We start from the raw sequence: 16507 nt of genomic DNA on the forward strand, positions 1-16507 counted from the left end.
TTCATCTCCTAACACAATAGAAGTATTGTTGTGATTATATATGAATATTATTACATTCAAGAAAAAATACATATACAGTACATAAGAATTAGAATTAAAGTTCTAAAAAAGTAACCCAAATTGACTAATGTTACATAAAATCTATTCCATATAATAAATTTATTTCCAGATCAATTAACATAAATTTGTAATTAAAAATAAAAATTATGCTTCAGGATAAAAATAAAAAATTGTCTTATTACAGAATTTTTAAATTATAGATATTAACAAAATGTATATAACTGTAATTAGGTTTTAAAACATTCCGTTACATTCCAAACATAGAAAAACATACACTTACATGCCACATCTTTGGTCAAGACATGCTGTGATGGCTCACTTGGTTCTCCAAGACCAGCTTTATTTTCAGCAGTGACTCTAAATTCATATTCAACTCCTTCAGAAAGGCCTTGCACTTTGAAACGGAGGTCAGAGATAGTTTTCTTTGTTGCTCTAACCCATCTTAACCCTTTCCTTTCTTTCCTCTCAACATAGTAGCCTGTGATGTCACTTCCACCATCATCAGCAGGTCTCTTCCAAGAAATAGTAACTGTATTCTTGGAGACATTGTCAATTTCCGGTTTTGATGGTGGACCAGGGGGACCTGTGATTTAGAAAAATCTAGTTACAATTTTGCCAATAAACAGAACTCACACATGTTTGTAATTGATATGCTACTCAACTTACCAAATCTATCCACCATTCTGACTGGCTCGGACTGCACAGAATCACCAACACCATATTGGTTTACAGCTGAGACACGGAAGACATACTCATTGCCCTGGATAAGTTTGGAAGCAACAAAACGGCAATCCATAATGTTTTCAGCTACTAGTGTCCAGAGCAGACGGCTAGTTTCCCTCTTTTCAAGAACATAAGACTTGATTGGAGACCCACCATCCTCATGAGGTGGCAACCAAGTAAGAGTCACCTTTTCAGATGATACATTGCTAGTTTCGATTGGCCCTGGAGGTCCAGGAACATCCAACACTTTCACTTTCACATTTTCTTCTTTAATACCAAATGGATTGCTGGCAGTAATTGTGTACTCTCCAGAATCCTTCCTGGTAGCATACTTGACTGATAATGTAGAAGAGGTTGGGGTGGACTCAATCTGGACAATATCTGAAGGTTTGAAGTCTTTTCCAGCTTTAGACCACACAGATGTTGGAGGTGGTTTTCCAAGGATACTTGTTGCTGTTATAACAATAGTGTCACCAGCCTTAACCGTTAGTCCCTCCTTTACAGTTGGATCAATAACAATAGTTGGTGCCTCTGTTAAAAAAAAGATGAAAGGGGTTTAAATCATCAGGTGACCTTAAATAAATAATAAATACTAATAATAATAGTAATAAAGACTTTTAAACATACCGTATTCATCTTTGCATACAATGGTGTCAGTTTGCTCAGATGGAGGACTTATGGCACCAGCAGCATTCTTGGCTCGAATTCTGAATTCATACTTGCAGCCTTCAATGAGATCTGTCACTGTAAATGCACATTCTTGCACATTGACATGGTTGGCTTTCATCCAGGCCTTTGAAGGTAGATCACGTTTTTCAACAATGTATCCTGTCAATTTGTGTCCACCATCATATTTGGGCTCGCTCCACATGAGTGTTACAGTGCTTCTTGTAACATTTATAACATCAGGTTTACCAGGAGGATCTAAAACAAATTTTAAAAAGTTTGTAGGTAGTATATGATTAATATATGAAAATGAATAATGGGCAAAGTTTTTTTTTTATGGAGAAGAAATTAAACAGCAATTAGAAAATGCCACTTACCAATTGGATCCAGAGCTACCATAGGTTCTGTCGGTAAACTTGGTTTACCAACACCTGCCATATTTATAGCCATAACTCTGAATTCATATTCAAGGCCTTCAGTTAAACCACCCACTCTGTATTCCTTCATTCTCAGTGGTGTTTTGCTGGCTCTTTTCCAAAGAAGACTATTCCTTTCTTTGTACTCAATGTGATAACCTAAGAATGCACCAAGAACAAATATTGTTAGCACTTTCTATGTATTAACCAATAACCAAAACCTCTTGTCATAACAACAGAAGTAACAATATTTACCAGTTATTGGGGAGCCACCTGTCTTTCTTGGATCTGACCAAGCCAGTGACGCAGAATCATGTCTCATAGCAATAATCTGAGGTGGAGCTGGTGCATCAGGTACATCTAGTGAAAAAATATGTACAGTAGATATATTTAAAGACAAATTCCATGAGCAACTAATTTAATTTAATTTCTAAAAAGAAAAAAAAACTTACTAAATGGATGCTGTGCCACAATAGGATCTGATTTGAGGCCTACTCCAACTCCATATTTATTTTCTGCACTAACTCTGAAGATGTATTCAGTTCCTTCATGAAGTCTGGTAACCCGGAAAGTGGTTTTCTGTACAGCAGAAGCGCAGGTAACCCATTTGTTGGTTGTGGAATCCCTCTTCTCAAGGATATAATTTGTTATTTCTGAGCCACCATCATCCTTTGGTGCACCCCATTTTAAGGTTACACCATCAGCTGTGACTTCATCAAACTTAATAGGTCCAGTGGGTATTCCTGGTTTTCCAACAACTTTCATAAAGAGTGTGCATTCTTTGGTGCCAGCAGTATTCTTCAAGGTAATTGTATATTTTGCGGCATCACTCTTTTGACAATCATGAACCAGAAGAGTTGTATTCACAGCTGATGACTCTACAGAGACTCTGCCAGTGTCAGTCAATACCAAATCTTCACCTTTCTTCCATGTGACAGAAGGAGTGGGTTTGCCAGAGATTGGGATTTTAAGACGGAAGGTGCTTCCTTCCTTTGCAAGATAGCATAAATCTGGGAAGTCTCTCAAATCAGCTGCTGGTGGAACTGTAAGGAAGAGATGATAGAAATGGAAATTTTCAGAATAAAATACATTAAAAACTATGCTTAACAATATTTTAAACCATGTAAAAATGCTTACCAATGTGATCTTTAGCCACAAAATTAATTTCCTGTGGTGAACTGAAACCAGCATCATTTAGTGCTCTCACACGATATGTATATTCCTTTCCTTCTTCCAGATCTTTAGCACTGTACTGCATATTTTTGGATCTCAGGACCTCCTTCCACTTATCTTCGCTAATCATGAGTTCTACTGAATATGCAGTAATGCGACTTCCACCATCGCTGAGAGGCTTCTTCCAGGCTATGGTACATGAGTTCTTGGTAACAACCAATGCTTTGAGATCTACTACTGGCCCTGGTTGTTCTGGAAAAAAAAAGATATTTGATTATTAATCAAACATAAACAATTGAATAAAGCAAAAAGATTTTTTTATGTTCATACATTTTCATTTTTACCAACCTGAAGCTCTGATTGAATCATGTGTCTCACATGGCTCCCCAATTCCATATTCATTTTCAGCCAAGACTCTAAAGAAGTAGCTTTTGCCTTCTTCTAGGTTGGAGATTCTGAATGATGTTTTTGGACAGTCGGTTGAAACCGTGGACCATGCCTTTCTCTCTGCATCACGTTTTTCAACAATGTAACTCTTTACAGGACTACCACCATCAATAAGAGGAGGATCCCAAGTTATAGCAGCAGAATCCTTAGATGTTTCTTTGATAATAAGATTGAGTGGTGGCCCAGGCGTATCTATTGTAAAAAAGCAAATCAAGTAAAAACAATTACAGTAACATCAACATGAACAGAACATATAAATGTTTATAAACAGCAAATGATACAGTATTTCATAACACAAAATAATGCAACTTACCAAGAACCTTTACAACTATTGTGTATGTCTTAATTCCACTGCTGTTCTCCAGGGTCAATACATACTTCCCAGCATCATATCTGTTCACATTTTCACAGTATACTAGAGTGTCCCACTCTGTTGTCCTGATATCTAGTCCTTGTCTATCTTTGATGTTAGTGTTCATTTTTGCCCAAGTAACCTTAGGAGCAGGACGGCCTCTTATTGGCACATAAATTCTCATTGTAACTCCAGCACGTAATACCAGGGCTTTCCTCAAATCAGCATCCAGTTCTGCTTCTGGTGCAACTGAAAAAAAATAGATGCGTTTAGATACCACATTACAACAAAAGCCATTTTAGTGTTGGTTTTAATCACATTCAATTTACTCTCCTGCATAAAGAGTAACTTAAATGAATTCAATGAAAACATTAATTAAAATAAATAGAGAAATGATTATTAAAGTGAAAACGTACTCAAAATATCCTTTGCAGTGTGTTTCTCAGGAACTTCACTTGGGTCACTGTATCCGATCTTATTTACAGCAGTCACTCTGAACTCATACTCTGTATTTTCAATCAATCCAGTAACAGTGTAACGTGTTTCTTGAAGGTTCTTTGGTACATTGCATCTTATCCAGTCCTTGCCATCTGCTCTTTTAACCTCAACCAAGTAGCCCAAGATAGGGCTGCCACCATCATATGCAGGTTTACCCCAAGAAAGGCTAACTGTGCTGTGAGTTGTATCAGTCACCTTCGGGAAAGCTGGTGGACCAGGTGGATCTATAAGACAGCGAAAGATATATTATAAAAATAAATAAAAACATATATCCATAAATAAATAGAAATTGGCATTTATAAAGTTTTTAAAGCCATTGTATAAAATACTTACACTGTGGATCAAGTGCAATGGCTGCACTGGATGGATCGCTTGGTTTGCCCAACCCAGCTTTGTTGAGGGCAATGACCCTGTATTCATATTCAGTCCCTTCAGAAAGCCCTGTTGCTTTAACTGTTCTTTCAAGTACTGGCCGTCTGTTGACTTTACCCCAGTTAACTGCTTTGGTTTCACGCTTCTCAAGCATGTATCCAAGTATAGGTGAACCACCATCATCTGCTGGTACCTTCCAGCTGACAGTCATATGGTCCTTTGTGATGTTGCTAATTACAGGAGCGTCACATGGGCCAGGAACATCTGAAACAAATTATTTAGAATTAGTGCTCATGATTTTGATTTTTAAACTTGGCAACATGCATGAACACAAAATCAACATAGTCTTACCATATGGGTTCTTTGCGACAACAGGATCAGTTAAGATGGGGTCACCAACACCATACTTGTTTTCAGCACTGATTCGGAACTGATACTCATGACCTTCAATCAGTTTCTCAATAGAGCAGCTGGTAAGCTGAACATTTGCTGTGACCTGAGCCCAGTTAGGTCTGCTTGTCTCACGTTTATCAACGATGTAGTTAGTAATTTCAGAACCTCCATCTGCAAGAGGTGGCTCCCATTTAAGAATGACACGATCTGAATAAACGTTGCTTATCTTGACTGAAGCAGGTGGGCCAGGTTTGTCTAAGAAAAAAAAACCCAAACAATTAAATTATGCATAACATGTTAACTATTCAGAAGTTCATATTTAAACATAAAGAACAAAAGAGCAACTTAGTTTATTTTATACTGTACTCACCAAGGACTTTAAGTTTAATGTTAGCTGATTTGGATCCACTTGCATTTTCTGCAAGAATTGTATATTCTCCAGACTCCTTTCTTTGTACACTGAACAATTCCAGGTTGCAAAGATTTCTCTTTTGTGTTATTTTAATGCCTTCAGCTGCTTGTACAGTGTTGCCATCCTTCTTCCATGTGATCTTTGGCATAGGTTTTCCAAATACATTCGCCTCAAGGCATACATTTGTACCAGCCTTTACTGTAATCAGAGATTTCATCGAAACACCCAAATCTATCCTTGGTGGAACTAAATTAATAGAGGAAATTAATTATAGTTAGATTAAATTCTTACTACAAAAAATTAAAATTAATTACTAAAAAAACCAAAATTATCCATCATCACAAATGAAATCTTACCATTTTCTGCCTGAACTGCAATTGGGTCAGACAGCTCTGAGGGGCGGCTGAGATTTATAGCTGTCTTTGCAATTATTCTGAACTGGTACTGAGCACCTTCTTCCAGTCCAGTAGCTGTATACTCTTCTTTAGGCACATTTTGACTGCTTGTATTGCAACGTATCCATTTGTCACCAGGGAGCTTGCAGGCTTCAACATAATAACCAATTATCCTACTACCACCATCGTGTTTTGGTCGGGTCCAAACAAGGGATACTGAATTTTTAGTCACATCAATGACTTCAGGTTTACCTGGTGGATCTAAAACGATATTACACCGATGTGTGTTAATTCTTTGAAAGTAATGCATCGATTGTAGAAGAAAAATAAAAAATACCATGAACATAAGTACTTACCAACTGGTGTTCTTGCTGTGACAAACTCAGTAGGTTTGCTTGGTTTACCTTGGCCAGCACGGTTTAAGGCTGATATCCTAAATGTATATTCAAGGCCTTCAATAAGACCAGCACATGGATATTCAGTAGTGCGAACAACTGTGTCATTTGCCTTAACCCACAGAAGACTATTTCTTTCTTTGCGTTCAATGTAGTAGCCAGTAATTGGACTGCCACCATCACTCTCTGGTTTATCCCAGGCAACAAACATGCAGTCTTTGTTGACTTTGTTGAGGCGTGCATTCTTTGGTTCACTAGGTACATCTAAAATGAAACATACGCATATATATTAGAATGTGCGATAATAATGCTAGTCAATAACAAATAACAAATATTCTGTGAATATCTCACCGAAGGGGAATTTTGCAATCATTCTCTCAGATGCAATCGGATCTGACACGCCAAAACGGTTCTCAGCACGGACACGGAAGATGTACTCCTTCCCGGGTACAAGTTTTCCAACTCTGCAGCTTGTCTTAGTGACAGAGGCAACGGCAGTAATCCAGTCACCTCTACTCACATCACACTTTTCAACCACATAATTAGTAATATTGCTCCCTCCATCTTCACGTGGCATGTGCCAGGATAGACTGCAAGCGTCGGCATCAATATCACTGATCTCAAATGGTGGTTCTGGTGGTCCAGGTATATCTGTAATACAAAGCAAGATTATTGAATTATTATTATCACTTTGTTATTTGTAGTAATATCATTATTAACAGTATTTCTATTGGGTTTCTGAAATGCTCACCCATTATTACAACTCTCAGGTTCTGGGAAACTAGTCCAGAGCTATTTTCAGCAGAAAGATTGTAATAACCACTATCCTTCCTTGACACATCTTTGATAATGAGTACACAGGAGTTCTGAGACTTATGGACTGCCAGGCGACTAGAAGAAACCACATCCTCTTCTCCTTTCTTCCATTTGCATACTGGTGCTGGTTTTCCAGACACATAAGCTTCCACTCTTAGTTTCTGTCCAGCTTTAGCAGACACTGTGTCAGGCATGACAATCCTTGGTGGCACTAAATGAAACAAAATAAAGATTTTGAAACTGTATTTTTGTATGTACAAAACATAATGACAGGGGAAGGGTAAAAAAGAGACGATAATTATTTTTTAAAAAATATGAACTTACTGAGTTGTTCTTTGATCTCAAACACTCCTTCTGCTTCTCTTGGCAGACTGCAACCCACTAGGTTTCTTGCTGCCACTCTAAATTTGTACTTTTTGCCCTCCTTTAATCCAACCACAACAATGCTCAGATCTTTAACAACAGAATATGGTGTCCACCGCTCATCAGGCTGGCCATCTTCAATATAATCTATTATGTAGCCATCAATTTTAGCTCCTCCATCTCTGAGTGGGCGTACCCAAGCAAGCGTGGCACTGTTCTTTGTGATATCGATGACATCAACTTTTTTAGGTGGGTCAGGTTCACCTGAAATTAAAAAATTACAGAAAAAATTCAATTTCATTCTATTACATATAAAAAAATAAATATGCTCAAAATAACAGAAGACTTTAAAAAAGTACTTACTAATGGGATCAGTTGCGAGTATGGACCTTGGTGAATCTTTAGGTACTCCTGTACCATATTCATTAACTGCTGTAACTCTGAAATAGTATTCATTGCCAGGAACAAGATTTATAACTCTAAAGCTTGTCTTCTTTAAGTCACTAATGACGGTTGCCCAGGTCTTTCTGTCAACTTCACGCTTCTCAAGGATGTAGTGTGTTACTGGACTTCCACCATCATTTTCAGGAGGTGACCAGGATAATTGGCAAGATATCTTTGTTACATCAGTAATATTGAAATCTGCTACTGGCCCTGGAGTGTCTATCAAAATAAATAAGCAAGTTTGTTTAAGATATTGTGAATTTAAACAAATTAAAGTACACAAAATAAACAAATTCATAAATACGTAATACTTACCAAGGACTTTAACATTGACAAACACTGCTTTCTCTCCAGCAGGGCTAGTAAGTGTCAATGAATATTTGCCTGAATCTTCACGTGTACTTTCAGGGATGACAAGGAAAGTCATAGTGTCAATCAGATCCACATTTCCTTTCCTGACAACATTATCTATACCCATTCTTCTCCAGGTCACTTTTGGTGCAGGTCTTCCTCTTATTGTTGCAAAGAGTCTGATTGGACATCCAGCTCTGACTGTGAGAACCTTTCTGAGGCTAGCATCCAAATCAATTTCAGGTGCCTCTGTAAAATTAAAAAAATAAGAAAATATACAGTATTTATTTCATTTTTTATGAAAAGCAACTTAAATATAAAATCGAATCATCTGCAGCAACCAAATTTACATGAAATTAACAATGATCAATAGAGCAAAAGAAACACATAGTTTACCAAGTATCTCTTTAGGAGACACAGCTTCTTTCAGTTCTGCAGGTCGACCCAGGCCAACTTGATTTTGTGCAGAAACACGGAATTCATACTCCTGTTTCTCATCCAGGCTAGTAACTGTAAATTCTGTTAGAATGAGCTGAGCAGCTACATTACATCTCTTCCAGCCTTCATCTGGTTTATCACTTGCTCCTTTAGGTCTAATTTCAACTACATAGCCAATGATAGGTGCTCCACCATCATACACTGGTTTAGACCACCCAAGAGTAATGGAAGACTTTGTGCTATCGACCACTTTCAATCCACTTGGAGGACCCGGAGGTTCTGAAAATACAAATACAAAATTAATTAAAAATGATATATTACCACATGCAGAACATTCATATTAAAATGCATAGTTATGTAAATTAGAAACATACCTATTGGATCTTTGGCAGGAACAGATCTGGAAGGTACACTTGGATCTCCTAATCCAACTTCATTTTCTGCCTTAACACGGAATTGATATTCATGTCCTGGGATCAGATTAGTAACTTTCATACGTCTCTCAGGGATTGGACTCTTGGTAACTGCCACCCATCTCACAGCACGTTTTTCCTTTCTTTCCAGAATGTATCCAGTAATAGATTTACCACCATCATTTTCAGGTGGGGCCCATACAACTGTCATCTCTTCCTTGCCAATTTTCGTAACTTCTGGTGCATCTGGTGGACCAGGTCTGTCATACTGGGTCTTGGCAATGATTGGTTTACTTTCCACTGGTGGGCCAGTTCCCATTTTATTCTCTGCCCGAACCCTAAATACGTATTCATTCCCTTCTACAAGACGAGTAACGTTGATATAGTTAGTCAAGACAGATGAAGAATAAGTAGACCATACCATTCTCTTTGTCTCACATTTTTCCAAAATGTAGTTTTGTATTTCACAGCCACCATCATCTTCTGGAGGCTCCCACATTACTTTACATCTATCTACAGAGATCCCAGTGATCTTTAGGTCTCTAATTGGACCTGGTTTATCCAGCACATTTACGGTAGCATATGCAGTAAAGCTTCCAGCAGAGTTTGTTGCAGTTATCACATATTTTCCACTATCTGCTCGCCTGGACTTATTCATGACAAATTTACAGTAATCAGTACCAGTTTCAATGCTGACTCTTGGATTTCTGCTTAAGTCAGTTTCCTTGTCCTTTGCCCATATGACTTCTGGCTGAGGTTTTCCTCTGAGACCAGCTTCAATTCTGATGGAATCACCAGCTTTTACAACCAATGCTCCAGCCAGTTTCAGGTCCAGAACTGGTTTCTGTATCTCTTCTTTAACTTGAATTTCACTTGTCTTTACCCAGTTGCTCTCTCCTCCTTCATTCTTGGTTTGCACTCTAAACTGGTAGGTCTGGTTTTCGATACATTTTTCCACTATAAAGTGGGTCTCTTTAATGCTGCCTTTGTGAACTCTTTCCCACTCCTCTGAGTCTTTTAGTTTCCTTTCTACATGGTAGGAAAGATTTGGACTGCCTCCATCATAGTCTGGTTTTCTCCACTTGAGGAGAACAAATGTTTTTCCAACATCGGCTATGTGGAAATTCTCTGGCTCACCAGGCTTTTCCACAGGATCAATGGCAAGAATGGGTGTTTTGGTCTCTATTGTTGGTCCAGCACCAACCTTGTTTTCTGCACAAACACGGAAGAAATATTCACGATTTTCCACAAGTGGAGCCTTTATTATACGTTTCGTAACATCTGAAGAGATCATTGACCATCCTCTTTGGCTGGGTTCACGGCATTCTACAATATAATTTGTTATTTCTGTGCCTCCATTATCTTCTGGATTTTCCCATGAAACCATACAAGATTCTTTGGTCACATAAGTTGTCTTCAAATTCTGACAAGGTCCAGGCCTATCAAGGACATTCACTACAACAGAAGCCTGAGCTTGACCACTGCTGTTTTTAGCCACAATTGCATATTTCCCATGGTCTGCTCTGGTAGCTTCTTTAATTGAGAGCTCAACAAGAGGGAAGTTATTGTTCATTTCAGTACGCTTGTCTCTGCCCAGTGCTCTTGCATCCTTTGACCATGTAATGTCAGGATCGGGTCTACCTTTCACACGAGCAGTAATTCCAATATTCTGACCCACCCTGACAGTCAGCAGGTCACGGCAGGAGATATCAATATCTACTTCTGGAGGACAAAGGATGTCCTTTGCAATAACTGACTCTGGGAGTTCTCTTGGCTCTCCCTCTCCAATGACATTAGCAGCTTTAATGCGGAACCTGTATTCCATGCCTTCAATGAGTCCTGGTACCCTAAATGCACACTGCTTGATGAGTTCATCTTTGTTAATTCTATCCCACTGAGCACTGCCTGTTTTCTGGCACTCTACAATATAGCCTAAAACAGGACTGCCTCCATCTCTTGTAGGCTTTGTCCAGACCAAATCAGCATATTCTCTGCTCCAGTCTTTCAGTTTAGGATTGACTGGTGGGCCAGGTGGTGAGATTGGACGAGATGCTCTAACTGGATCAGAAGGAGGAGAAGGTTTACTTAGACCAGCAGTGTTTTCAGCAAAGACTCTGAATTCATATGTATTGCCTTCAAATAGTCCAGGTGCTCTGTATCTGAGATCCAGAACAGGTGTCTTGTTAACACGAATCCATTTGCCTGACATTTCTCTGCGTTCAATAATGTAGCCACTGACTGGGCTGCCACCATCAGTTTTAGGCATGGTCCATCCAATAGTTATAGCACTTTCTGTAATGTCAGAAGCCACTGGTTTTCCAGGCGGACCGGGTGGGTCATACATATGTTTGGCAACAGTAGGTGAACTTTCCAGAGGCTCGCCAATGCCGATCTTATTCTCTGCACGGACACGCATTATATATTCACATCCTTTCTGCAGACGTGGAATCTTGACTCTTGTGTTGGTGCTTCCAGAGCTCACAACTCCCCATGTTTCTTTCTTAGATTCTTTCTTTTCAACAATGTAATTCATTACAGGGCTACCACCATCATCCTTGGGAGGCCGCCAGCTGATTACCATATGTTCAGGAGTTACTTCAAGGATGTTAATAGGGCCTATTGGAGGACCAGGAACATCTAAAACTGTGACATGCAAAGCAGCTGTCTTGCTTCCCGCAGGGTTAGACACTGTAAGAAGATATTCTCCTGAATGTTTCCTTGTGCATTCTGTTATGTTGAGAACTGTTGAGAAATTATCAGTATCAATCCTGTAATTGTTTTCAGTTTTTAGTTCATTGCCATCAGCTACCCATTTTGGAGTAGGAACGGGAATGCCTCTCATAATTGCAGGCAGTCTGATGGTACTTCCAGCTTTAACAGTGATCCCTTCAATTAATTTCACATCAACTTCAATGGTTGGTGGCACTGAAAATACAACAATAAAAAATAATTATATATTAGATGGCAAAATTAAATGGAAAAAAAGTAACTCATACTATTTAGTAATAGAAAAACAACTTACCAAGCTTCTCTTGGCACAGAACTGGCACTGTAGTGTCAGGACGGCCTAGGCCAACAGCATTTTCTGCTTTTACACGGAATCTATAGGTTTTTCCTTCCTCAAGTCCAGTAACAACACATTCAGGAATCGTGACAGTCTTAAAAGTAATCCAGTCTTTTGCCCCTTCTTCTTGATACTCGACTAAAAATCCAGTTATGTCACTACCACCAGTACGGTCAGGCCAGTTCCATAGAAGAGAAACTTCAGTTTTATCCACATCTGCATGATGCAGATTCTTTGGTGGGCCAGGGGGATCTAAAGAAACAAAAGGAAAAATGCAGGTAAAATATTCCCATAAATATTAAGAAAATATTAAGAGAAGATTTATAATTGAAATGTATGCTTTGTATACTCACACAGTGGATCAATAGCCTTAACAGGTTTGGTAGTTTCAACATAATCACTCCTGCCATACTGATTTTCAGCAGCAACACGGAATAGATACTGGTTGCCTTCCATCAAATGTTTGGCCATGATGCTATGTTTTTTAGAAGAACTACTCATTGGAACCCACTTAATAGCTGCTACATCTTTCTTCTCCACAATATAGTTGGAAATAACAGCTCCTCCATTATCATCTGGCTCCTTCCAGGTAAGGTAGCAAGAATCACTTCTAACTTCAGAAACACTTAGATTCTTAGGTGGACCAGGTTTATCTAGAATTTATAGAAAAAAGCAAAATGTTATGACAAAGAAGTCATTACATTTGTTTTCAATGAACTAGTAGCTTAATCTTTATTTATCTTTGTATGAACTGTATTATGTACATACTTTTATATTAATTTAAATTATACAGTATATATAAAATCACATTACCTAATACAATCACTTTGCATGTAGCAGTTTTCACTCCAGCTTCATTTTCTGCTGTTATAGAAAAATCTCCTCCGTCAGAGCGAACACAGTTGTGGATTTCAAGTTTACTTCCTCTTGAGGTGACCTCAATATCAACTTTAGATGGTACATCCTGGTCATTCTTCTTCCAGGTTACTTTGGGGAAAGGCATTCCCTTGATTCCAGCACTAAGTGTGATAAGTGTTCCAGCTTTGGCATGGTGTTCACGTGCCATATTAGCATCAAGCATGAGCTCTGGTGCTTCTGTAGAAGGAAATGACATTAACATGTAAGTGTTTTTCAAACAATATATTTAAAATTTAAAAAATATATATATAGGAAATGTAATGACTGCGTTACCAAGTCTATCCTTGACTTGAATTGGATCACGGACGTAGGCAGGTTCAGATTCTCCAGCTGCATTTACAGCCATAATTCTGAATTTGTAAGTCTCTCCTTCAGTGAGATCTATAACTTTAAATTTTGTTTCTGGGCATGAGTCAGGTGTTTGGTTTGCCCTCTTCCATTCTTCATCCCCCGGCTTTTGGTATTCAATGATATAGCCAATGATTTTACCCCTTCCATCATGACGAGGTGGCTGCCAAGACAGACTTACAGAATTCTTTGTTTTATCTACTGCTTCTGGGTTTACAGGAGGACTTGGTTTTACTGTGAAAGAAAAAAAGAAATGAGCTTGTTCAGCACATAATATAATATTATTATAGTGACTTTGTTCAAGCAGTAACCTTAAAATGACATATAACTTACCAATTGGGTCTTTGGCAAAGACAGGTTTGGATGGAGGACTAGGATCACCAAGGCCAATTTCATTCTCTGCCATAACCCGGAATTCATACTGGCAACCCTCAAGAAGATCAGGAACTCTGTACTGGGTTTCAAAAACTGGTTCTCTTGATGCACGTGACCAACGGTTTGACATAGTCTCCTTTTTCTCTACGATATAGTTAGTGATGGGCTTGCCACCATCACGGGGTCTGTTCCAAATCACAAGGGCAGAGTCCTTGGTTACCTCTTTAACAATAGGCTGTTCAGGTGCTTCGGGGACTCCTATTGAAAGAAATAGAATAATCAGTTATAGTTAAAATAAGAGCAGAAAAAGTGAAAGGTACTCAGAATTAACTTTCATGCTTCAGCAAGGACTGTTACGTACTGAAACGATCTTTAGCTTTCATTTCATCAGAGAATAGCGGGTCACTAATACCATACATATTCTCAGCGCAAATCCTAATAATATATTCTCTTCCTTCAATCAGTTTAGGCACTTTGCATGTTGTTTTTGTAGATGCTGAGGTCACAGGCATCCAAAGTTCCCTGTTTGTATCTCTCTTCTCAATGATATAGTTTGATATTGGGCTGCCACCATCATCCAGTGGAGGCTTCCAGGAAACAACCATGTGATCTCTGTGAACTTCTTCAAATACAACTGGGCCTTCTGGAGGCTGTGGACGATCTAAAATAAAATAGATAAAAGAGTATTAAATTCCTTCAATCTAAGTGAACAGATAGATTTTAAATAAAAACAAAACAAAACAAAAACAAAACAAAACAAAAAACTTACCTGCAACTGTCACATTACAAATGCCTTTACGTGACCCAGTACTGTTTTCCAAAAGCACACAGTAACGGCCACTGTGCTCACGTTTAGCCTTAATAATGCCAACACACAGTGTTGTAGGTGTTGTTTTGATCTTTATGCTCTCATCTTCTTTCAGGGTTACATCATCCTTTGTCCAAGTGACTTTTGGTGTGGGTTTTCCACCATAACGACCTTTTAAACAAAATGTCTCACCAACACGTACAACAAATGTGTCACGGAAGTCCAGCTCAATTGTTGGGGGTGCTAAAAGATAAAGAATTTTAAAATTCAGTTCTAGGACATTGTAATAAAAAAAAATTAGCTACAACATCACCATTTAAGAAAGATTACAAATAAATATCTGGTTGTACTCCTCTGCACTGATTCCAGATCTAAAATACATTGTGTAATGTGGTGACCTAAATGTTATGCTATTAGTTCTTGGTACAGTATTTTACCATTTTAACATAACATCTTTTGACTAAAATGCTACAGTTTCAAGAATATATCCTAACATTCACTAATAACACTAATAACATACACATAACACGGTTTTCCTTTTTATTGTTCCCTAACATTGACTAGATGCTAAGAAATAAATGATATGTCAACATAAATACCAAAGACTTTCTCATAAGCAGATTTGTTAAATTCAGTTTCCCAACTTTTATTTTGTATGTGATATTTTGCTACCTGCGTGCTATGCACTGGTTTTTTAAATGCCAGATTTTTTTAACTTTTTGATCAGGTGACTTCATATTTAAGCTCATTGATCATGTCCCACTCAATAACACCCCAGGCAAAGATGGTGTTCTTAAAGAAACATTTGACTTTTATATGGAAAGGAAATAAGAAGAAATCTGTGACAGTCAATATTTTCTAATGGTTGTACCCAGCTGTGAAATGGTACTAAGAGGAACATCAATCAGAGCCTTACAACTATGGCTACTTCTACATCATCCACATAACCTCAAAACTTTATGGACCTCCTTGCCAGTGTGGTCTACTTTCCACATTATACTACAACACTATTACAGCCTATGGACCTGGGTGTCATATCTAAATTCAAGGTGTATTATCTAAAATGCAATTGGTTAGAAACATATTGTAATTGTAAGACATAGTCTATCCGAAACTGTAGAAGGATTATAGCATTATGAAAGCCACTGAAAGCATCACTGGATTCTGGAAAGACATCACTACCACCTGCATGAACTATGTGTGCAGAAAGAATAATGAGTAGTATCACATCAATCATCTTTGAGGGGAATCGTCCATTTAATTAATGAAACTGGAATGAAGGAAATCAACATTGCTGATATGGATGTTGGATATAACAACAAACAGTAACTATTTGATTCTGGATTACCAAGACTTACCAAGCTCATCTTTGCATGTGATTGGTTTGGTACAGAAGGAAGGTTTTCCTTGGCCAACGATATTTACTGCACTGACCCGGTACTCATAAGTGTCACCCTCTTTAAGACCATCATTGGTATATTTTCTATCCATTAGCTTCTCTTTAGTGATTCTGTTGAATCTTTCCTTGCCAATCAGACGGCTCTCAAGAATATACATGGTAATGTCCGAGCCTCCATTATATTTAGGTGGCTTCCAGGTGAGACTAACTGAGTCTTTTGTCACCTTTGTGACTTGAAGGTCTTCAGGACGATCGGGTACAGCTGGTGAAAACAAAGTTATTACATGATTAGTAATATAATTTACAAGTAATAGGTTTATTCCATGCTGAAAAAAAGGAAAAAAGAAAACACAACGTTTCGTCCGTGGAGCCTTCTTCAGGTGTGAGTCAATTTACATATATAATTTATTTAATATATAATTTACATATCTTTCATTTTAATTTTATGGATAAAAACTGAAAACAACA

At 38.1% G+C, this 16507-nt stretch overlaps 1 protein-coding gene across 1 annotated transcript in view; it reads right to left on the reverse strand.

Annotated features, from left to right (window-relative positions):
* Nucleotides 1-16507, reverse strand: part of LOC148821919 (titin-like) — a 169369-nt gene that overhangs the window by 44662 nt on the left and 108200 nt on the right. Inside the window, exons 164-193 of the mRNA XM_088929988.1 lie at nt 15999-16301; nt 14602-14883; nt 14194-14493; nt 13791-14090; nt 13383-13691; nt 13005-13286; nt 12545-12844; nt 12150-12443; nt 9089-12052; nt 8673-8993; nt 8241-8525; nt 7845-8144; nt 7443-7745; nt 7054-7329; nt 6654-6953; nt 6264-6566; nt 5869-6168; nt 5471-5758; nt 5059-5355; nt 4669-4971; nt 4254-4559; nt 3799-4086; nt 3387-3677; nt 3003-3290; nt 2318-2908; nt 2121-2225; nt 1827-2024; nt 1411-1707; nt 727-1314; nt 341-643 (exon numbers count right to left, since the gene is read on the reverse strand). Of these exons, the coding sequence (XP_088786114.1) occupies nt 341-643; nt 727-1314; nt 1411-1707; nt 1827-2024; nt 2121-2225; nt 2318-2908; nt 3003-3290; nt 3387-3677; nt 3799-4086; nt 4254-4559; nt 4669-4971; nt 5059-5355; nt 5471-5758; nt 5869-6168; nt 6264-6566; nt 6654-6953; nt 7054-7329; nt 7443-7745; nt 7845-8144; nt 8241-8525; nt 8673-8993; nt 9089-12052; nt 12150-12443; nt 12545-12844; nt 13005-13286; nt 13383-13691; nt 13791-14090; nt 14194-14493; nt 14602-14883; nt 15999-16301 (11865 nt within the window). The remainder of the gene's footprint in view (nt 1-340; nt 644-726; nt 1315-1410; nt 1708-1826; nt 2025-2120; nt 2226-2317; nt 2909-3002; nt 3291-3386; nt 3678-3798; nt 4087-4253; nt 4560-4668; nt 4972-5058; nt 5356-5470; nt 5759-5868; nt 6169-6263; nt 6567-6653; nt 6954-7053; nt 7330-7442; nt 7746-7844; nt 8145-8240; nt 8526-8672; nt 8994-9088; nt 12053-12149; nt 12444-12544; nt 12845-13004; nt 13287-13382; nt 13692-13790; nt 14091-14193; nt 14494-14601; nt 14884-15998; nt 16302-16507) is intronic.

Source organism: Atractosteus spatula, chromosome 13 (genome assembly GCF_055471065.1).
Source record: "Atractosteus spatula isolate fAtrSpa1 chromosome 13, fAtrSpa1.hap1, whole genome shotgun sequence".
Lineage (NCBI taxonomy): Eukaryota > Metazoa > Chordata > Actinopteri > Semionotiformes > Lepisosteidae > Atractosteus > Atractosteus spatula.